Source organism: Chiloscyllium plagiosum, chromosome 3 (genome assembly GCF_004010195.1).
Source record: "Chiloscyllium plagiosum isolate BGI_BamShark_2017 chromosome 3, ASM401019v2, whole genome shotgun sequence".
Taxonomy (NCBI): domain Eukaryota; kingdom Metazoa; phylum Chordata; class Chondrichthyes; order Orectolobiformes; family Hemiscylliidae; genus Chiloscyllium; species Chiloscyllium plagiosum.
In genome coordinates this window covers 16,424,218-16,448,367 of record NC_057712.1, presented here as the reverse complement: position 1 = coordinate 16,448,367, position 24,150 = coordinate 16,424,218, and the positions used below count along the sequence as shown (strand labels likewise).

General features: G+C 41.8%; 1 protein-coding gene across 4 annotated transcripts in view; it reads right to left on the bottom strand.

Annotated features, from left to right (window-relative positions):
- The window catches only part of rock2a (rho-associated, coiled-coil containing protein kinase 2a), a 225,482-nt gene extending 203,241 nt beyond the window's left edge, over positions 1-22,241 (bottom strand). For 3 of the 4 annotated variants that reach the window (XM_043677706.1, XM_043677696.1, XM_043677716.1), the window contains exon 1: positions 21,496-22,241. In XM_043677706.1, the coding sequence (XP_043533641.1) occupies positions 21,496-21,588 (93 nt within the window). In that variant the 5' untranslated portion in view covers positions 21,589-22,241. The remainder of the gene's footprint in view (positions 1-21,495) is intronic. The other variant, XM_043677726.1, reaches the window with a different exon arrangement.
- Positions 22,242-24,150: the final 1,909 nt, after the last annotated feature.

Genomic DNA, 24,150 nt, shown 5'->3' with positions numbered 1-24,150 from the left:
AATGCAGGCAATCAATCCACGTAACATTTGATAAATTCCTACTTTGGAAATAGTCTGATTCAAGATTGAGATAGAGACAGACTCTGACCTCACAACTTTAATGCATTCTCTGAACTGAGATGTCACTTTTTAAAATAAAACCTTAAGTTATCTTGAGAATGCCACTTAAAAGAAGTTTTGGGATTTACATATTAATAAATTGAAACTTGCAACCCATTCTAAAGGATGAAAGACTTAACAGTAATCTAGGTTTGTGCAATATATCATTTCAGTTGCATGACACTGTAATCTTTTGCTATAAATTCTGTGTCTCATAATCCTGCTCCACAGCTACCTGATGAAGGAACAGTGCTCCGAAAGCTAGTGCTTCCAAATAAACCTGTTGAATTATAACCTGGTGTTGTGAGATTTTTAACTTTGTCCTTTATAACAGACTGGATTGTGGGAAGTAGGTTATATCACTGTCACATTTCTTTAACAGGTTACAAGGTGACGTGAGCTTCTCTGGGTGTTTCAGTTTTAATTATCAGAGGGGTGTTGACTCCACTCCATAACAGTTACCATTGTCAAACTTTTCAGTTAAGCACAGATGTTGGGTCCCCCCTTTGGAATTTTGCTTACTCGTTGGAATGTATCCATATTGTAAATTTTCAAATACCTTATTGAACATGCACCACTTCACCTCTATTAATCACTTAACCTAATTTATCAATCCACTTTGGCTAGCACCACGTTCACAACTGCCCTTATGTTTAAAATACTGGCCTCCGACCCACTCTTCTCTCCTTCAAACTGAATGCAAATTTAATCACTGCTATCTAGGGATGCTTTCACTACAAGGTTGGTTATTAATTGCATATAATTTCACAATTCCAAATACAGTACGGTCTGATCTCTGGTTGGCCCCAGAACATACTGTTCTGAGTAATGAGCCAAAAGAAATTCTATAAATTTAATTGTGCCTCCAGCGTCTACCTGATTTTCGAGTCTACATGTTAATTAAAATCTCTCAGGATTATCGCCATACCTTTCTGTTAAGCTTTTATTTCATCCTGTATTCTACTGTGTGGTTATTGTCAGGGTGTTCATATAGCCATCCCAAAGGTGACTTCTTGTCTATATTAGTTCTCATCACTGTTCGAACTGCTTCTGCATCTTCATTTCCTGAACTTTAAGTCATCCCTTTCTATTGCGTTTCCTGGCCTTCATAAGTGCCAGACACCCTTCAATATTCAGGTCCCACCCAATGTCATCTTTCAGTCATGCCTTGTAATGGCTGTCAGATCTTTCTTACTTGTATTTGTACTCAGTTTATCTTTTTCACTTCGTACATTCAGATACACGGCCTTTAGTTTTATCCTTTTTTTATAACCGTTAGGCTTATCTTTTGATACAGATGTGTACTTTCTACCCCTTCCTCTCAGTCTAGTTGTCATTTCCTATATTAAGATCATTCTATCTAGTCTTGGCTCTACTCTTTTGACTTGCCATTCTTTACAAATTTAATCCCTTTCGCCCATTGTTTAGTTTAATAGCTCCTCTACTTCCCTCATTCGACAGTTCTCAAGAACACTGGCGTCTGCATGGTCCCAAAAGTACAAACCCAACATTCCCTAGTACTGGTCCCAGTATCACAAACCAGAAGCCACCCCTATCACACCAGACTTTCAGCCAAGCATTATTTCATTAATCATATTTAACTTATGCCAATAGAAGGTGGCTCAGGAAATATGCCATAGATTGTGACCTTTGATGCATTTTCTTAATTTGGTGGATAGATTCTCATGCTGACCTGGCAGAACTGCTTTCCTTGTCCTGCCTATGTTGGTACATACATCATTGACAGCTACTGGAACATTCCAACCAGAGCAAATTTCCCAAACCCTGCCACGAGGAAGGGCAAATTTCCAAAACCCTGCCACTTCTGGACTCTAGTTCTCTATTGCAAAGAATTGAGTCAGTCCCCTTTATTATTGTTCCTTCTACTACTACATTAGTAATTATTCTGCTCATTTGATTGACGTTCAGCATCATGGTGCCAGGAGGAGTTAGCTCGCCCACTTTGCAACCACCATTCTCATCCTAACAACCTGAAACAACCTCAAAATCTCTGGGTCAATTGCAAAGACAGAGTCCTGCCTCTAGGTACCCTTACTTTCTTTAGGTGAAGCCACACAACCCTATTCCCAAGAGCTGAGCAAACGAGAAGACCCAAAAGGTATATGACAAAATCTCAGGACATATATGCAAGGTATTTTCCCCTCTGAACTGTGGAACTTGCAGGAAGAGAAACTGATTTAGAAAATAAAACAGCACTTCCATTCCCTGTTCATCCAACTCTTTCACGCACTCAGTTTCATTATTTAATTATTTTCTTTTACCATTTATTTGGTAACCAATCCATCAATTCCTGTGCTTTTATAAACCTTAGTAACAGAATAGACCTCAACCGCTAGAAACTTAAACAGCTCCCTGCAGGGTCAAAAAAGTGAGAGAAAGCAAAGGAGCACCTCCTTTCCCCTCTTCAGCAACTCCCTTTTAATGCAACTCCCAGCATTCTATTCATAGTTGCACTGAGATGCCTGCATTTACATTCTTGGAGTTAGCTCAGCCCTCATTTAAACAAGTTATCTGAATGAACGAAGTTCAGATGCACTCCAGTGGAGAGCTTGTATATTCCAGGATAAAACATGGAATTCAAACAACAGATTTCAATCAAAATATGAAATAAGAAATGAAACGAAATTGTAGAAAGTGATCAAGATTCCCCTCACACATCCAATTCTCAGAACTGTGTTCAAAGTTGCGCATACTACCACCGGTCTCGTCCAACAACTAAATCTTAATCAGATGAACATGCTTAATATCGCCAAGTAGTACCCAGCATTTCTTGACACACATTACAGGAGATACTGGATATAAAGCAACTTCTTTAACTCATGTTCAGTTATAAGATTGCTTGGTTCTCAAGATAAATAAGATCACAAGGTCGGTTTCAATTAGTTAAGTCCTTTTGGTTCCTTTACTCTATAAAGCAGTTTTAACATTCAACTAAATGGATAGGCAGGATCGATATTTACGATTTCATCCTAAAAACTGGTCCCCATTAATACCAATATTAACCACACCTAGCACCCACATACTTTGCCTCTTCTGCTGTTATATTTTTTGTACGGTCTACTGCCAAAATATGAACTATTTGTGGCATTAAGGAAACAGAGAAAACATACTTCATTGCTCTTGCAATCAAAGGAGAAGAATTTAAATTGACTAACAGATTTCTCCATTGCCACTCCAATCATCAAAGTTCAACAGGCTAAAAACTAGGCCTGACAGTTTGTCTGGAATTTAACCTGAGCTTACAACAATAACTTGTAAACAGCAATGATCGAAATAATACCTGGCTGCCCACTTTATATTAGATCTTATTTTGGGACAGTAACTTATCTGTATGTTTTGTATTTTACATGTCATGAATCCGTTTCTTTACACTGCTGTTGCACTGTACAACAGGTCGCCTCACTATAAAGTGACCAAACTGATTTTCGATCATTGAGGTTAAGACAGAGTCACAGAAGTCAGTCATACAGCACAGAAACACTCCCTTCCGTCCAATCAGTCTGTCCCAAACTAAATTAGTCCCACTTGCCTGCTCCTGGCCCATATCCCTCCAAACCTTTCCTATTCATGTATCTATCCAAATGTCTTTTAAACATTGTAATTGTACCTGCATCCACCACTTCTGCAGGAAATTCATTCTACACGCAAAATACCCAGTGTAAAAAATTTGCCTCATTTTTTTAAATCTCTCCCCTCGCATTAACAATGTGTCCCATAGTCTTGAAATCCCCCATCTGAGGGAAAAGACAACTACCATTAACTCTTGCTATACCTGATAAGACTGTGGCTTTCACTGTGAAGTCATCTTTGTTGAAAATGCTTTGCATAAATCAATTTCTCTATCTTGGAATGCAATCAGCATATCTTACTTCTTTCATTGATAGCCATTAAGCCCAGCTTATTGAAAAGAAATGGCATTCTGCCAATCATTTGAATGTGTTCCCAACCACAGATAATAATTCAAGAACCTTGGTTAAACAAGTGATAATTTATGGACACATTTGTTCTCAAGTGTTATAATCCACTACAACTACTTTGCATTTACCAGACAGCACATTCAACACCAAATATGCCAAATCTGATGCTAGACCATTTACTGCAACTGGATTGACCTTAGATACAGTCATCTGCTACATCAATATACGGTGCCAGTGTCTTTATTACTATAATGTATAATTGTAGAGTTATAGTACAATTCAAGGCAAACTGTAAATAGAACTAGATAATATTTTCTGAACATTAAATTCAAAATCTACACTATACAGTCAAAAATAATTCTGCTGCAATCTACAAATTCCAAGGGAGAACTCTTCTAGAGATTTGCTGTGAGAAAGAGTATAAGATCTCAGCAGGTAGGGAAAGAGTTATGTTTTGAATTTTGTGAAACAAAGGTTCAGCTAAGCATGACTCAAATCAGGTAAGAACTTGCAATAAACAATGAGGTACTGGAGGCAAGAGTAGTCGGATAACAAGGGGAAAAAACGTTCGTTATACAAAGCCATTTAACAAGGTGAAGGAGCATTCAGCATGTAAAGTCAGTCAACAAAGTGAAAAACATTCATTACGTGAAACCAGTTATTCCTTATATAACGCCAGATGGCTTAATCTTTGCTATTGACACTCGCTGATTATAACAGTCACCCAATCAATATAGATGTTGTCTTAATGGGATGCTGCTCCTGAAAGTGACTATATATTTCCTGAACAAATCTGCTGCTCGAGAGAAACTCGTGTCTCTGTGCACATGGGAAATTGTTCTCTCTCCTTCCAGGGCCTGAAATAAAGATGGAGGAGATAAAACTACACTGTCTCTAAGTGTTTTGCTTCGACTGAAGCAGAAACGGCATGACAGCTGGGGCCACGTTTTGGATTTCCCTACACTCCCCAATTGCCTCTATCAAGATCTGTCAAGACACATAGCCACTGCAAATGTTGCGGTCCCCAGCAAAAACTCTGGCTCAATGATTGATTCTTCCACCAACCATTCAAGAAGTCTGACCACAGAGTAGCCCTTTGCACAGAAACATTTTCCAAAGATTTTTTTTTAGAATCCTTACATTATGGAAACAGGCCCTTCAGCCCAACAAGCCCACACTGACCCTCCAAACAATTAGATTAGATTAGATTACTTACAGTGTGGAAACAGGCCCTTCGGCCCAACAAGTCCACACCGACCCGCCGAAGCGCAACCCACCCATACCCCTGCATTTACCCCTTTAACCTAACACTACGGGCAATTTAGCATGGCCAATTCACCTGACCCGCACATTTTTGGATTGTGGGAGGAAACCGGAGCACCCGGAGGAAACCCACGCAGACACGGGGAGAATGTGCAAACTCCACACAGTCAGTCGCCTGAGTCGGGAATTGAACCCGGGTCTCTGGCGCTGTGAGGCAGCAGTGCTAACCACTGAGCCACAATAACCCACCCAGACCCATTCCCCTACTATCCTTAATTTACCTGTGATTAATGCACCTAGCCTACACACTCCTGAACACTATGGTGCAATTTAAGCTGGCCAATTCACCTAAGCTGCATATCTTTGGATTGTGGAAGGAAACCCACGCAGACATGGGGAGAATGTGCAAACACATTGTGGGCGGCACGGTGGCACAGTGGTTAGTACTGCTGCCTCACAGCGCCAGAGACCCGGGTTCAATTCCCGCCTCAGGCGATTGACTGTGTGGAGTTTGCACGTTCTCCCAGTGTCTGCGCAGGTTTCCTCTGGGTGCCCCGGTTTCCTCCCACAGTCCAAAGATGTACAGGTCAGGTGAATTGGCCATGCTAAATTGCCTGTAGCGTTAGGTAAGGGGTAAACGTAGGGGTATGGGTGGGTTGCGCTTTGGCGGGTCGGAGTGGACTAATTGGGCCGAAGGGCCTGTTTCCACACTGTAATGTAATCTAATCTAATGGTACCTCTTTCACTGCTATTGATTATTTTCTTTACCGCTCACTGCTCCTCTAATCATAGGCCACTTTTCTCTAGTTTGCTGCTAATAATAGATTGCTTTTTGAAAATAAGGGGTTGGCCAATTTTTAAAAAGAGAGAGTTGTTTTTTTTCCTTCCCAGAAGGTTGTGAATCCTTGGAACTCTTCCTGAAAAAGTGGGGGAAACAGTTTTTGAGCATTTTTAAGACTAAGAGAGAGATTCTTGTTAAGCAAGAGGATGAAAGATTAGAACCTGATCAGCCATGATCATGTTGAGTGGTGGAGCAGAGTTCTCTAGTACAAAAAGTCAATATCATAGTTTCCTACATCTCAAAGGAAATAGCACGTTCATAAGATAACCCATATATAAAATAATAAATAAATTGAACAAATATAAGTGAAGCACAGAACCAGCACTAAACAGGTTGATTATATTCAGTGCTTTATTCACATCATAAGTACAGCAATCAACTACAGCTCTATGTAATACCAGTTTCTCAATAGTTCCTGGGTCAATTCCTACAACAGCACAATTTAACTCCTAAACGAAAAAACAAATTTTACTTGCCAATTAATTGAAAAAAACCTAAGGTAACTCATTCTTCAAGTACTTAAAAATGATTATTATTGTGGCTGAAGGGAGCCTGCATAAATAATCACAGTATGTCACAGCTCCAATAACTCGAGGCAGAAGTTTAAACAAAATTAGAGGTAAGCTAGTGCTTGGGTGCTTAATTGACTGCCATCTCTCTTCTTGGAAGGTCTACCTTGAGTAAGGTATTCTCATCTGACCAAGAGGATTTCAGTTTGTTCATTTCACCTTATTCACTTTCACTAATTATGAAATAACCTGAAGGGCAATGAAAAACAAAGCAATTATATCGAATGCCAAAATAGTTACCGACAGAAGCAGACCATAACAGGTCGTGGGAGGTAACTATGCATGCATTGCTGATGTTACTGCACTCTGTGCAGAGTAATGTGACCACCTGCACACCCCATAGCCATTGCAAGGTGAGACTGAGGCAAGACAAAACTACCCCTCCAGGGGGAGCAGCCTTCTGCCACCTTGCTACCAGCCATCAGTCACTACAGTGGATAGCAGTGCACATGTGCAGCACCCTGCTGCATTTAGAGCATGTGCAGTGTGAGGGCTGTTAATGAACTTGCTTGTTGGATCGACAACCATAATCACAGAATCCCCACAGTTGGACACAGGCCATTTGCCCCATCAAGCTCACACCGATCTTCTGAAGAGCATTCTATCCAGACCCACGCACTATCCTATGCCTGTAGCCCTGCATTCTCCATGGCTAATCCACATAATCTGCATCCTTGGACACTATGAGCAAATTATCGTGGTCAATCTACCTGACCTACATACACTTAGACCACGGGAGGAAACTGGAACATCCGGATGAAACCCACGCAGACACGTAGATTGTGCAAACTCCACATAGTCAGCCATCCAAGTTTGGAATGTAGTCCCTGGCGCTAGGAGACAGCAGTGCTAACCATTGATACATCGTACCACCTGCAAATTGTTGAGTTTTTGTTGGGTACAGGGAGCAGCTGGACCACGCAGTTCCTGAAACCTGTGCAACCTGGAAATCCTGGAAAATACCCTTAAACAAAATTTAAATTTCAAGACTTTCAGTTGCAATTTTGATACTTTGCAAAGATGTGGCACTGCAACCCTGTGTTGCTTACATATGCAGGTACTGCTCCATTTTAGTGGTCACAATAACGCAGCCATTTCATATGGGGTTGACAAAAAAAGTTAATTTCACAGCCAAGTCTCTGTCCACAATAACTACCCCAGCTCCAATTTACCTCAAAGAACCTTCATGTTTCAAATCTATCCAGAATGAAAAAGGTACCTCCAAGATACGCATGTTCCTCAGACTTCAGTTCTTACCACATTGAGATCAACACTTAGTGCCCATGTGCTACGTCCACATGCTTTACGTTCTTCTCAATCTGCACCAATCCATCCGATGTCCCCAGTTCCATTTAATTTTTCATCTTACCTGACACCTTGAAAAAGAATTTTCTCTCTTCCTTTCAAGTAGTTGGAATGCATGTTCCAATGTATAGGTACTAATTCAGTCCACATCCTTACTCCCATCCAAAATCCCTCCAATTCTTTCCTCTCATCCCAATTCCTCTGACCCCATCCATCCCTTCTTTTAATTCCACCTCCGGCAGCTCATTCCACACATGCACCTTTTGCATGAAAGACTTGCCTCTTAGGTCCCTTTTAAAGCTTTTTCCTCTCACCTTAAACTTATGCCCTCTAGTTTTCAACTCCACTACCCTGGGGAAAAGACTCTGGCTATTCAGCCTATGCATGCCCTTCATGATTTCATAAACCTTTACAAGGTCACCTCTCAGCCTCTGACTCTCCAAGGGAAACAGCCCTTAGCCTATTCAGCCTCTGCCTGTAGCTCAATTCCCACAACCCAGGCAATATCCTTGTAAATCTTTTTTGAACCCTTTCATGTTCCTACAGCATAGGGCAAAACTGAATGCAGTATTCCAAAAGTGGCCTATTCAATGTCCTGTACAGCTGTAACATGACCTCCCAACTCCAATACTTAATGCACTAACCAATAAAGGCAAACATACTAAACAGGATTTGGAGATTTTAATGTTCGGCTAAGGTGTACAAAGTTAAAAATCAACACCAGGTTACAGTCCAACAGGTTTATTTTGAAGCACTAGCTTTCGGAGCGCCGCTCCTTCATCAGGTGGTGAAGGAGTGGCGCTCCGAAAGCTAGTGCTTCCAAGCATACTAAACACATTCTTCACTAGCCTGTCTACCTGGGACTCAACTTTCAAGAAACTATGAACCAGCACTGCAAAGTCTCTTAGTTCAACAACACTACCCAGAACCTTACTATGAAGTGTACAAACCCTGCCCTGATTCACCTTTTCAAAAAGCAGCACCTCACATTTATCACAATTAAACTCCATCTGCCACTCCTTGGCCCACCTGATCAAGGTCCCTCATGAAGTAGCTTTGGCAAATAAGGTTAAAGAATATCCAAAGGGATTCTACAAATACACTAAAGACAAAACAGCAATTCTGAATAGAATTTCTCTCACCAATTCACATATCCTTTCATCCATTTCTCGCACTCTCCCTCAATCTAGGTGCCTTCCTCTGGCCTCTTGCTTTTATCTTTTCATTAACAAATATTAGTGTGTCATTGTTGTCTCAGTTTCTCTGTATCCCTCACTGACTGTAACCTGTCTCTGAACTTGCTCTGCTGCATTCTCAGGTCTAACTCTGAATATGTTATCAAACTTGCTAGTAAGGGTGGTGCTGTTATCATGTGGTAGCAGCGTCTAAACTCCAGAGGCGAAACACTAACTCTATGAAGCTCTGATCCAGTTAACCACAGAACATCAAGGCAAGTCACCTTATCTCCTTTGGAGATCTTTCCCCTCAACAGCTATCTAATTCCATACAATCTGGTTTTACCTCAAAATTCACAAAAATGACTACCCTGCAGATTTTTCATTTTAGCCTGACCCTGTCGCACTCAGTGTATTTCTTGAGTCTTATTTTTTTCGCCCCTTGTCTTACCACCTGTGGGCAGCACGGTGGCACAGTGGTTAGCACTGCGGCCTCACAGCGCCAGAGACCTGGGTTCATTTCCCACCTCAGATGACTGACTGTGTGGAGTTTGCACATTCTCCCCATGTCTGCGTGGGTTTCCTCCAGATGCTCCGGTTTCCTCCCACAGTCCAAAAATGTGTAGGTTTGGTGAATTAGCCATGCTAAATTGCCCATAGGTTAGGTGAAGGGGTAAATGTAGGGGAATGGGTCTGGGTGGGTTGCACTTCGGCGGCTCGGTGTGGACTTGTTGGGCCGAAGGGCCTGTTTCCACACTAAGTAATCTGTAAATCTGTATTCACAATTCTTCTGACAACTTACTATATTTCAACAACTTCTAGTTTCCTGGTCCTAAATATCTTCTCTTCACCTCACCATGAATGTTCAATCCATCTAAATTCTCACTCAACACTATGATGATCCAAAGGCTTTCCTCCTCTTCCTTGAATATAGATGCAAACAATCACCAGCTTCATCATCTTCTTGCATCACTGAGTTATGTTCTCTAAATGAACAATTTCACCTTTAATTTGTCTCAGTTCCTCCAAACAAAATAAGTGGCCACTGGTATCTGCATGGATGTGAGCTATTCAATGCACGAGGTGAAGTAGTAATAAAACTTATACTTTTTTCAATCTAGCATACTGCATTTGCTGTTCATAACTCTTCCACAAGCAGGGACCAAACATAGACCGGGTGACCGCTACGCAAAGCCTGAATCAGATCTTCTGGTTACTTGCCAATTTTAAGACATTGTCTTGCTTTCATGCTCCCATTTCAGTCCGATGCCCTTCCAAGTGAAGTGTTAACTCGGTTTCAACCCGACAGTTTACAGCCATATTCAACTAAATGTTGAGTTCAAACAACTACCACTGTCCGCCATTTTCAATTCATCTCACCAATATTCTGCTTTCAGCAGAGCTGATCAATATTGTCTTAAACACAATACATTACACTTTCTTCTCTACAAACATTACCATATCCTTTTTCCTTTTGTTCTATATGTGATCTTTAATCCTCCTAAACTTCCAAGCTTCCCCTTCTCTTCTGCTCCATTTGCTCCTTTTCATTTTTATCTGCAGTATAAAGCACATCAGTATTCCACATCAGTTCTAAATATGTTGGCTTGAAAGTTTTAACAGCTTCTTGCTCCATTGGTGCTACCAGAGCTGATTTTCTCCAGAACCTAGTTTTGCTTTCTAATAAATTAAAGGCAATCTAAGTTCCTTCTCCAACATATTCTAAACATACCATTTCAGCTGAGATGTGTCATAAGGCACAAAAGAAAAATAGTACAACACAGGAATAGGTCTCTTGGCCCACTGAGCTTGCGTTGACCCAAAATGCTTTTCTAAACTACAAACATTTCATCTCTACGAGGTCCAAGTCCCTCTATTCTCTGCCAAGATGCCTCAAATGCTGCTGTTGTATCTGTTTCTTACACTTTTGACAGCATATTCCAGGTACTAACCACCCTGTGTGTAAAATATGCAACTTTCACATCTCCTTGAAACTCCTAACCACCACCCCCACCTTTATGTTAAACCTATGTCCTCTAGTAAATGACATTTCTACCCTGGGATAAAGACTCCAACTATCCATGCATCTCTATTTTGTAAATTGTATTTGGTCACCCGCCATCACCTGATGTTCAAGAGAAAACAAACAAAGTTTGTCGAATCTCTCCTCATCGCTAATATCCTCCAAACCAAGCAACATCCTGGTAAACCTCTACTGTACTGTCTGCAAAGTTTCCATGTCCTTCTAGCAGTGTGCTGACCATAGCTATATGCAAATTCCAAATGTAATCTAACTAAAGTTCCATTCAACTGCAATATGGCTTTCAAATTTTTATTCTCTATGCCCTGGCCAATGAAGACAGGCATGTCATATACCCTCTTGATCACCCTATCCACGTATGATTCCAATTTGAGAGAACTGTCAACCTATATGCCTAGATCCCGCTGTATGTTTCTCAAGGCTCTGCCATGTACTGCCATGTCTTTGTCTGGATTAAATTCCACCTGCCATTTCTCTGCCCAAGTCTCCAGCCTGTATCCTCTTGCAATTGTCCTCACTGTTTGTAGCTTCCCCAATCTGTGGCATCCATAAATTTATTAATTAGACCATCTACGTTCTATAGATTAGATTAGATTCTCTACAGGATGTAAACAGGCCCTTCAGCCCAACAAGTCCATTTTTGAAATAATTTGCTTGCTTACTGAATATAGCTGATGATTATGTTATTTCCACCCACCTTCAGGAGTGGAGAAAAAGATGGGAAAATCTAATAGTAACAAATAAAAGTGAACCAACAAACTTCCTTCTTTTGCTCTCTTGGATTCTTAGCAATGTAATGGAGGAACCAGCCTTAGGAATATAACAAAAAATGAAAAAAGGTGTGAAATATATAAAACAAATGTGATCACTTGATAAAATTTTATGCATTTCTGTTTTCTGTTGGAAGTGTGTGGTGTCTGAATTTTTGTAAGTGGACTTTTTTAGTGAAACCCTGGACAAAAAAAGAAACTGTGTTGAAGGTGAGAGGGGGATAGTTTAAGAGAGATGTGCAAGGGATGTTTTTCAGGCAGACAATGATAGGAACCTGGAACGCACTGCCAGAAGAGATGGTGGAAGCACACAGGTTGGTGGCATTTAAGAGGCATCTGGATGGTCATATAAAAGAGAGAACAGGATACGGACTGAAATAGGGCAGAACTTTTTTTTTAAGTTTAGTAAGGGCATGATGATCGGCACAGGCTTGGAGGGCTGAAGAGCCTGTTCCCGTGCTGTACTTCTCTTTGAATCTTGACCCTCTGAACAGTAACCCACCCAAACCCATTCCCCTACCCTATATTTACGCGACTAATGCACCTAACACTATGGGCAATTTAGCATGGCCAATTCACCTGACCTTTAAGTCTTTGGATTGTGGGAGGAAACCCACGCAGACACGGGGACAATGTGCAAACTCCACAAGACAGTTGCCCGAGGTGGGAATCGAACCCGGGTCCCTGGCGTTGAGGCAGCAGTGCTAACCATTGAGATATTGTGCCACCACTAGATTCTCTGCCAAATCTTTTATATACATGAGCAAGGGTCCCAGCACTGATCCCCACAGTCAGAAAAGCATCCTTCCATCACTACTCTGTCTTCTAAAATAAGCCAGTTTACTACATCATCGCAGATCCCATGTGATTTCGTCTTTTGTATCAACCTGCCATGAGGGACCCTGTCAAATGCCTTGCTAAAGTCCACATGGATAACATCTGCCCTCAATCATCTTAACATTTCCTCAAAAAAACTCAATCAACTTTGTGAAACATGAATTCCCCCACTCAAAGTCATGCTGTAAACCACTGAGCAGTGTTTATTTTTCCAGGTGTGAGTAAACCCTGCTCCCAAGAATCTTCTCCAATAGTTTCCTTATCACTGTTGGCCAGCACATAACTTCCCAATTTATCCCTGCTGACATTCTTAAACAAGAGAGCAGTGATATGGAGGTGCCGGTGTATGACTGAGTTGAACAAGATCAGAAGTCACACAACACCAGGTCATAGTCCAACAGATGTTTTTGAAATCACAAGCTTTCGGAGCACTACCCCTTCGTCAGGTGAAAAGAAGACAAGTACACAAACAAACAATTTCTAGACAGAGAGATCAAAAGATCAAATGGTGTGAGTGGAGTGTCGACAGGCTGAATGACAAGTCTCTGCAGGTGATCAAAAGTGTCAGACAACATGAATAAAGTGTCAACAGCTGAATAGCACGTGAAGTGATAAGCCATGATGCAATCAATTGAAGCAGAGAGATAATCACAGAAAATTAAAAATAAGGTGGTGCTGGAGACAAACCAAATGACTGGAATAAGATTATGGGTATAAGAGTCGCATGCCAAGGGCTTACCCAAAGTGAACAAATAATCCAAAACTGTATTTACTAATTAAGGTAGAGAGATGGCAAGTTTTCAAGGTGATTGTGTCAAAACAGGACAGTAAGAAATATTTTACAAATACAGGACAGAAATGGTGGGATTATATAGCTCAACATGAACTCAAGATCATGGTTGAGTCCATCTTCATGCGTATGGAATTTGACTTGTACCGTTTTGGAATACTTATTACCTTGGTTAGACCCTCTGCATGCAACTCTTATATCATCAAGGTTATTCCAGTCACTTGGTTTGTCTCCACCACCATCTTGTTTTTATAATTATCTCACTGCTTCAATTATTCGGATCATAAGTCATTCTTTCACTTGCTATTGAGCTGTTGACACTTCATTCACACCGTCTGACAATTTTGATCCCCTGCAAAGGCTTGTTATTCAGTCTGTTAACACTCCACTCACGCCACTTGTATGATCTTTTGATCTCACTGCCTATAAAGTCAGTGCCTGCATGCTTCTCTTCACTTTATCTGATGAAGGAGCAACCCTCTGAAAGTTTATGATTTCAAACAAATCTGCTGAACTATAAGCTGGTGTCATGTGACTTCAAACAAAAGAGCAAGAGTGGATAATATCTAATCGTTAAGCTCCTCTGGGACCTCTCCTGTGACGAAAGAGAATACAAAAATTTTATACAGGGCCCCATCAATTTCCTCCCTCAACTCTCTTAGTATTGTGGGATGGATCCCATCAGGTGCTAGGGACTTGTCTACCTCAATGCTTTTCTAAACAACTAACAGCACCACGTTTTTCACATCAATACACCCCTCTCTAGACTCACTATCCATCATGTCCTTCTCCTTTGTGAATACCACTGTGAAATATTCATAAGGACCTCACCTACTTCCTCTGGTTCCACACAAACTCCCTCTTTTGGGAACTGAGTTGTGGATTTAACCTCACATCTACCCCAATCTACATGCTCAGGCTTCTGCCTAATATTGTCACAGTGAACCTTTCCCCAGTTTAGTATTTCACCTGAGGCCTACTATTATAATTTCCTCTAAGTAATTTAACCTTACAGTATAACGACTTTTGTTCCCAACATGTACCCCACTGAAATTTCAATTACCTGGCCAGGCTCATTCCCCTATATTTTACCAACATGGATTCGCTGAAAGAGCCCTTCAAGAAGTATTCCTTCATTACAGCTGTGATATCCTCCCTAATCGGAAATGCAACTCCCCATCTTCTTTGTATCCTTCTTTTGGCTCATACATCTAAATCCCTGAACTTTAAACTGCCAGTCTTGTCCTTCTCTCAACCAAGTCTCTGCAATAGCTACAACAACATAGTTATATGTACTAATCCAAGCTCTAAGTTCATCTGTCTTTCCTGTCACACTTCGCGTGTTAATTGTTTGATCTAATCTTTCTTTTTAATGGCCCTGGTACCAAATACCCTTTTAAAATATTCTGAACTTTTATGTAAACTAATTTATTTAAACTATCACATAATGACAATGTTTTTTCAACTACTTCTTATAACATTCCCAGAGGAAACTGTTATTCCTTGGGTACCTTCAGAACAAAACATAAGTTATTAAAAAAAACTCTTGTCCTTTTCTGCTAACTTGTCTATGTCCTCCTGAAGTCTTTCCTCCATTCCTGATGAAGGGCTTTTGCCCGAAATATCAATTTTCCTTCTCCTCGGATGCTGCCTCAACTGCTGTGCTTTTCCAGCACCACTCCAATCCAGAATCTGGTTTCCAGCATCTGCAGTCATTGTTTTTACCTTTAAGTGTTCCATACAGACTGAAAAGTGGCAGATTTGATACCATTATAAATTTAGACAACGCAGTCTCGATATCAAGTCCAAGTTATCTTCACATGCACAAAGAACAACAGCATTTTCACCTTTCAGCTATTCACAATACACTCACTCATCCCTGTTCATTTTCTCAAAAACAAAAAAGGTCCTGTATTTATACAGCAGCTACCACAATCTCCAGGTAGCCTAAATTAATTCAGCTAATTACTTTAAAGTATAGTCACAGTTAGATGGAAAGCATGGAAACAAGTTGGCCGATTTTCAAGTAGCAAGGTGTTACAATAAGAAATGAGATTAATGACTACTTTATCTGTTTTTTTGTAAAGAAATGTCCCGATCTCCTTTACTGTGTGACTTTTTCACACCTACTTAAGAGGACAAACAGGGCTATGGAGTACAAGATTTTAATCAAAGTCAACCCCTCTGACTGTGAACAAGTGATCTAAATTTTATTTTTAGAATTTCCTTTGATAAAAGATGACGAAAGGAATCAGTAAATATATCTGGAATCTCTTTTTTGATAGTTAACTTGGACAAGCTAGACTGACAAGAAAAAACTTTAATCAAACAAAAATCAAGATGCATCACTCGCACAGCTGTACCACGGTGATAGACAATGTAAAAAAAAGTGTTACTTTTAACAAGTTAAGATAATAATCTAAATCATACTACAGGACCGTTTGCTGAAAATTAGCCACTGTTTCGTTTCTAGTTTTCAGAGTACTACAAGCTTCCAGTCCTTGGAAACAATCTTATGAGAGGAATACTTTGAAATAAGCAAATTTAAATAATAAATCTAAAAATGTTTATGTGAACCTTTCCATTGAAGAGTTTTCTGCATGTCTCCACTTCTGACAAGTTTTGAGGATGGAATTGCATCCGGGTGCTCCGGTTTCCTCCCACAATCCATAAATGTGCAGGTTAGGTGAATTGGCCATGCTAAATTGCCCGTAGTGTTAGGTGAAGGTAAACGTAGGAGTATGGGTCTGGGTGGTATACGCTTCGGCGGATTGGTGTGCAAAGATGTGCAGGTAAGGTGAAATGGCCATGCTAAATTGCCAGTAGTGTTAGGTAAGGGGTAAATGTAGGGGTATGGGTGGGTTGTGCTTCGGCGGGGCGGTGTGGACTTGTTGGGCCGAAGGGCCTGTTTCCACACTGTAAGTAATCTAATCTAATCTTAAGAAAATTTAAACCATTTACTTATATTTACAGAACCATGACAAAAGGCAAGGCCCAATCATGCACTAGAAGCTAAAGGAATGAAACTCAGTAAGTTGACACTTGTGTTCTCGATGTGGTTCGTGTGGTCCATGTGGTCAGAAGAAGTTGCAACACAAACTATTCGTGCTTCAGATTCACAATTTGAAACCTTGACAATATTAGTGTACATAGAGTCATAGAGATGTACAGCATGGAAACAGACCTTCGGTCCAACCCATCCATCCCGACCAGATATCCCAACCCAACCTAGTCCCACCTGCCAGCACCTGACTCATATCTCTCTAAACCCTTCCTATTCATATACCCATCCAGATGCCTTTTAAATGTTCCAACTGTACCAGCCTCCACCACTTCCTCTGGCAGCCCATTCCATACACATACCACCCTCTGTGTGAAAACGTTGTCCCGTAGGTCTCTTTCATATCTTTCCCTTCTCATCCTAAACCTATGCCCTCTAGTTCTGGACTCCCCAATCCTAGGAAAAAGACTTTGCCTATTTACCCTATCCATGCCCATAATTTTGTAAACTTCTATAAAGGTCACCCCTCAGCCTCTGACGCTCCAGGGAAAACAGCCCCAGCCTGTTCAGCCTCTCCCTATAGCTCAAACCCTCCTGGCAACATCCTTGTAAATCTTTTCTGAACCCTTTCAAGTTTCACAACATCTTTCCAATAGGAAGGAGACCAGAATTGCACGCAGTATTCCAACAGTGGCCTAACCCCAACATCCTGTACTGCCGCAACATGACCTCCCAACTCCTGTACTCAATACTCTGACCAATAAAGGTATGCATACCAAATGCCTTCTTCACTATCCTATCTACCTGCGACTTCACTTTCAAGGAGCTATGAACCTGCACTCAAAGATCTCCTTGTTCAGCAACACTCCCTAGGACCTTACCATATAAAGAAACTAAAGATATGTTTAGTCCCCAGTCATGAACTCAGATCCTGCGCAGACCAGTTGGAGGGAGTATTTGCAGATAATAGGAGGTTCCCACCTGTTCATAAAGACCACGACCATACCGGTGCCAAAGAAAAATCTGTCAACATGCCTTAATGAGGATGGCAGAACCACTGGGTGGTAGGCATTACGAAGTGCTTCGAGAGGTTAGTCATGGCACACATCAATTCCAAACTCTCAGATAGCCTTATTCTACTACAATTCACCTGTCACAACAGGTCCACAGCACATGCCACCTCCCTGGCCCTACTCATCACTAGAACATCTGGATAACAAGGTCACCACGCCAGGCTCCGATTTATTGACTTTGGCTCCACCTTCAACATCACAATTCCAACAAAACTCGTCTCCACACCTAGGTCTCTGCTCCCACTCTGCAACTGGATCCTCAAGTTCCTAACCCATAGACTGCAATCAGTAAGGATAGGCAACAACACCTCCTCCACAATAATCCTCAACACTGGTGCCCCACAAGGCTGCATACTCAGTCCCTACTATACGCCTTATACACTCACGATTGTGTGGCCAATTTCAGCACTAACTCCATTTAAAATTTGCTGATGACACCACCCTAATGGGTTGGATTTCAATCAACAAGACAGAGTACAGGAAGGAGACAGTAAGCTAGTGACATGGTGTAAAAACAAAAATCTCTCCCTCAATATGGGTAAAACAAAGGAGCTGGTCATCAACTTCAGAAAGTGGAGTGGTGAACACACCCATGTTTGTAGTGGAGGTGGTCAAGAGCTTCAAGTTCATAGAAGATAGAACATTACAGTGCAGTACAGGCCCTTGATCTGCCAACCTGTCAAACCAATCTGAAGTCCATCTCACCTACACAATTCCATTTTTGTCCATATAACTATCCGATGACCATTTAAATGCCCTTAAAGTTGGCAAGTCTACTACTGTTGCAGGCAGTGCGTGCCACACTCCTACCATGGAGTAAAGAAACTACCTCTGACATCTGTCCTATATCCATCATCCCTCACTTTAAAGCTATGCCTCCTCATGCTAGCCATCACCATCCACTATCCACCCTCTGATTATATGTCTCAATTAAGTCACTTCTCATCCTTCTGCTCTCCAATGAAAACAGTCTCAAGTCCCTCAGCCTTTCCTTGCAAGACCTTCCCTCCATTCCAAGCAACATCTGAGTAAATTCCTCTGAACCCTTTCCAAAGATTCCACATCATTCCTATAATGTGGTGATCAGAACTGTATGCAATACTCCCAAGTGCAGCCCCAGAGTTTTGTACAGCTGCAGCATGACCTCCTGGCTTCGAAACTCAATCCCTCTACTAATAAAAGCTCACGCACCATACGCCTTCATAACAGCCCTATCAGCCTGGGTGGCAACTTTCAGGAATCTGTGTACATGGACAGAGAGATCTCTCTGCTCATCTACACTACCAAGAATCTTACCGTTAGCCCAGTACTCTGCATTCCTCTTATTCCTTCCAAAGAGAACCACTTCACACACTACCACATTAAACTCCATTTGCCACCTCTCAGCCCAGCTCTGCAGCTTATCTATGTCCCTCTGTAGCCTATAACATCCTTCAGCACATCCACAACTCCACCGACTCGGATGTCACCCACAAATTTACTAATCCATCTTTCTATGCTCTTGTCCAGGACGTTTATAAAAAAGACAAACAACAGTGGCCCCAAAACAGATCCTTGCAGTACACCACTAGTAACTGAACTCCATGATGAACATTTCCCATCAACCACCACCCTCTGTCTTCTTTCAGCTAGCTAATTTCTGATCCAAACCACCCTTAATCCCATGGCTCCGTGTTTTGTGCAGTAGCCTATCATGGTGATCTTTATCAAACACCTTACTGAAATCCATATACAGCACAGCAATAACTTTACCCTCATCCACCTGTTTGGTCACCTTCTCAAAAGAACTCAAAAGGTTTGTGAGGTACGATCTACCCTTCACAAAAACATGCTGACTATCCCTAATCAATTTATTCCTTCCCAGATAATTATAAATCCTATCTATCTCTTATAACCTTTTCCAACACTTTACCAACAACTGAAGGAAGGCTCACTAGTTTATTACCAGGGTTGTCTCTACTCCCCTTCTTGAACAACGGAACAACTTTTGCTATTCTCCAGTCTTCTGGCACGATTCCTGTAGGCAATGATTACATAGACGATGAAGAGTTCCAAGTTCCTAGGAGTAAATATCACCAATTATCTATCTTGGTCCATCCATATTGACGCTATCATCAAGAAAGCACACCAACTCCTCTACTTCCTCAGAAGACGGAGGAAATTTGGCATGCCCACAACTCTTGGTAATTTTTATAGATGCACGATAGAAAGCATCCCATCCAGATTCATCACAGCTTGGTATGGCAACTCATAAGAGACAATCTAACCACTGTCCCTTGACATTCACTGGTGTTACCATCAGCGAATCCCCCACTATCAACATCATGGGAGTTATCGTTGATCAGAAACTCAACTGGACTCACCATATTAATGCTGTGGCTACAACAGCAGATCACAGGCAAGAAATACTGTGGCAATTAATTCACCTCCTGACTCCCCAGAGCCTTCAAGGCACAAGTCAGGAGTGTGATGGAATACTTCCCACTTGTCTGGATGACTGCAGCCCCAACACTCAATAAGTTTGACACCATCCAGGACAAAGTGGTCCACTTGACAGGGACTACATCCACAAGCAGTCACTCCCTCCACCACCAACTCTCAGTAGCAGCAATGTGTAATATCTACAAGATGCATTGCAGAAGTTCAAAGTTCCTCAGGCAGCACCTTCAAAATCGACAAACACTTCCATCTAGGACAAGGGCAGCAGATATATAGGAACAGCATCACCTTCAATTTCCCCTCTAAGCCATTCACCATCCTGCCTTGGAAATATATCTGTTTCTTCACTGTTGCTGGGTGAAAATCTTGGAATTCCCCCCTGAATGACATTGTGGGTCAACCCACAGCAGGTGGACTGCAGCGGTTCAAGAAAGCAACTCACCACCACCTTCTCAAGGGCAACTAGAGTCAGGCAATGAATGCTAACCAGCCAACGTGGCCCATCTCCCAAACAATGAATTTTTGAAAAAAAAAGTGGAATAGTAGTTAAAAGTCATCAAAATTTTTACAAATTACACACTTCTACTTTATCTGCCAATGACATAAATACGTATTTTTAAATAGAAGCAGCAGCCAACCGAATCACCACCACGTATCATTTCCATACCAGTTCCAACATTGCAACATACTATACTACAACAGCATTTGTAGTTGTAAAGCAATTCGAGACAACCGGTAATTGCGAAAATCTCAGTCACCTATCAATCGCACTTGATTGATTTCGAGAAACACCAAAATCCTAAATATGGATTGCATGCTTGTGCTCATTGTCAACAATCTCATTGCAGTGCTTTGATTTTTCAACACAACAAAAACGAAACCAACTGCCCGTGACAGAAATATCAGCCAACCGAAGATGCTGACCAATGCTTCCTACCGGGGTAGCTTAAAAAGGCAATAGTTTATGATATATGGAAAGGGGCACAACATTTATTTTTAAAAAAGCCTAGCCGCTTTAATGGATAGATCAACAATCTGAATATGTAATACAAAAACATCAAATGCTGGGTAAGCTTCGCAAATTCAAAGTCAAGGCACGGGATGTAAATTCATTCCAAGGCGCTCACAATTCTCGACGGTCTGCCTGGAGTAAACATCAAAGAGTTCTGCGATTCCACATTCACGCTTGGTGCTCTCGAACATAAGGGGGGAAAAAAGCACTAAAGTTGCAGCTTTTTAAGGTCTAAACACGCCCTGTGTTGGAAGGCTGAGACAGAGTCTGGCTGCACCGCAACTGGTGATGGAGGGGGATGGGGAGGGATGAGGAAAGAACATTTCCCATTCTCGGACTCACCAGCAAACATTCCGCGTTTACCGGAGACTTCGGGTCCCGGATCATGGCTTCGAGCTTTTTCAGCCGCGTCTTCAGGTCATCCGCCGACGACATCTCGAGGGCAAACGTGAACCCTCCCCCGATTCTGACTCAGTGTGGATTCCTCTGAGTGAGGAAGGGAGCCCGGGGGAGGGGGGTTTGCGGGGGAAAAGAACCCGGGCTCACGCTTCCCCTTGCCCTCCTCTCTCTCTCGCTCTGCCTGTGTTCCTCCCCACTACCGCCGTCTCTTCTGAGGCCCCGGCAGCCTGGGCCTACAACAGCTGCCTTCGGGAAGACAGAGGCGAACGGGAAACTTTGCCAGAGACATAAGCTGAGAGGGTGGCCTGGCCCGGCCCGGCCCGGTGCAGCGTAACAGCACCACCCCCGCCGGTCTCCAACTCCCACCCCTCCCCGCGCCCCTCTCTCTCTCTCTCCCCCCCGGGTCTCTGGCGGCTGCTCGCTCACGTTCCCCCGGCGCGAGGCTAACGGCCGCCGGGCCGATTTGAATCGGAAGCCGCGAGGCAATTACTCGGAGCCGATGACAAAAACAACCGCACAGACGTTCCTAACGTCATCGGAATTCGGGCAGCGCAGCCTGACGGGAGGATGGGCGGAGCTTCGGGGCATGGACTGGCCGGGCGCGCGCACTCCAGGCTGAAAAGACAGCGCGCGCCTCCCGCCGTCCTTTCCTTTCTCTCTCCCTCTGTTCCCGTCTGCCCTCCAGACGGGTTGGGGGGAGGGGGAAAAGAGGAAGCGCGCTCCCGCCTTGCCTGGCAGCCGGATATATATATGTGTGGTGTGTGTGTGGGGGGGGCGCGGCCATCTTTGATACAGGCACCTCCCAGCTAGGAGCTGACAATGCTGCGAATTGCTGAAAACCTAAACAGGAATGCTAGGAATGTCGGAGTTGGCATCGTGGTAGAGGAGGACAGGTGAACTTTTCGGGCGCCGTTCCTTCAAATGAGAACAGTTTTTGCTGCAACGCCTTCGTGGACAGTCACAAAGCAATTGCATTCCAGGCCGTCACTTCAATTCTATGTGACAACTGCAGCCGCAATTAAATTATGAAGTCATGCAAGTGGGTTGTGCATAAGAACTGAAAAGGGAATTAATTGGTCATGAACCCTTCTCCTTTCGTTTATTTAATATTGTTACCAATTCGTGCCTTATTTTGGCACTTGAATTTCAACATTTTTAGTTCGTTTTGAAAAAGAGTACATAACTATGTAACACTAATAGACCAATATACTAAATGGAGCTACTTTCCCTTGTATCGCAATATCTTTAACACTGTGTATCGGTATGTATTCCATGCAGATAATTATAGATACCCGGTTACAATATATCTGTGGTCAGGGTGGGGGAGGGCGAGTAATTTAAGTCTCTTGCTTCTGAGATTTTCGAACTGAACTTACTGTATATCACATTCCTAAATCCTGACATGGCTGTACTAAGGTCAGGGCAAAAGTCGTAATTATTGTCACTTTGAAGTTTAATACTAATCTCTGTGGGAAATCATAAGCTGTCTAGAAAGGAAAACAAGCAAAGTGTTACGACAAACCTATTTATGAGAAAGTTCGTAATTTTCGGATCATTTGCTATTTTTCAGTGTCTAATCAGAATTGTGAAAATAAAAAGATTGAGCCCTGTCAGCTTCAATTCATGCTGTTAGTGTTCTCCCAATTTGGATTTCTTTTAATCATTTGTCAGTGTAACAATTCGAGCACTTTACATACAAAACATAATAAAGAGACAAAATCAACCTAAACTCGACCTGGACATTTCATTATAACGTGGCCTTCGGTTTTTGTTTTGAAGGGATTTATCATGCTGTTCAAAGAATTGTGTTTTTTTTATTCTGAATTACCTAATTAGTGAAATAATTACTTTTCCGAGAACATATTAAATGAAAGATAAAAAATGCGATTGTCGAACAGATGGATTTTAGAAACGAAATCAGACTCGTGTGCCTACATCATTCGATTCTAAACCCTGAGGAATTAATTCCAGTCAATTGTTGCTCAGTGAGTCGCACAGTTTGCAAATGCTGAGTTAAGAAAAATAAGCCATTATAAACGCTGAGTTAAGATAGGTATTAGTGCAGTACTGTACTACTTTCCGATCTTGGTCTCTTGTAACAGAGTTGCCTAAGTACTAAATATAGTGTCAATAAAGAGAAAGCTAAGTATAGTTTGGTGAAATCAAACTGTGATTATGTTTCGCAATACTAGCTATTGCTATATTTAGTGCGAATCGGGTTAACCTAGCAATAATTTCATATTACATTTCACATGGGTGACATCAGATCTTTTCCAGCGTGACCTTTCTAAGGTGTGCGTCATCAGATCATTTTGTTTTCAGGTACATGTGTGTCATCTTCAGAAGGAAACGACAATTAGAGTAGTAGATTATCCAAAGAATTACTTTCTTCAATTTCCTCTATTCTCTTTAACTGTGCAATATTGTGTTCAATAAAGAAGTAGGAGATAATTGAACTATTTGAGGAATCTATGGGAAGAGCTAATTTTAAAAGAAAATGTCCTAGTAGGACTTAAAATGTGCACTTACCATTTTGTTGTTTTGTTTCATCTACCTTTGATGGACTCCTAAATAGCATAGGTGATGTTTTACTGTTTG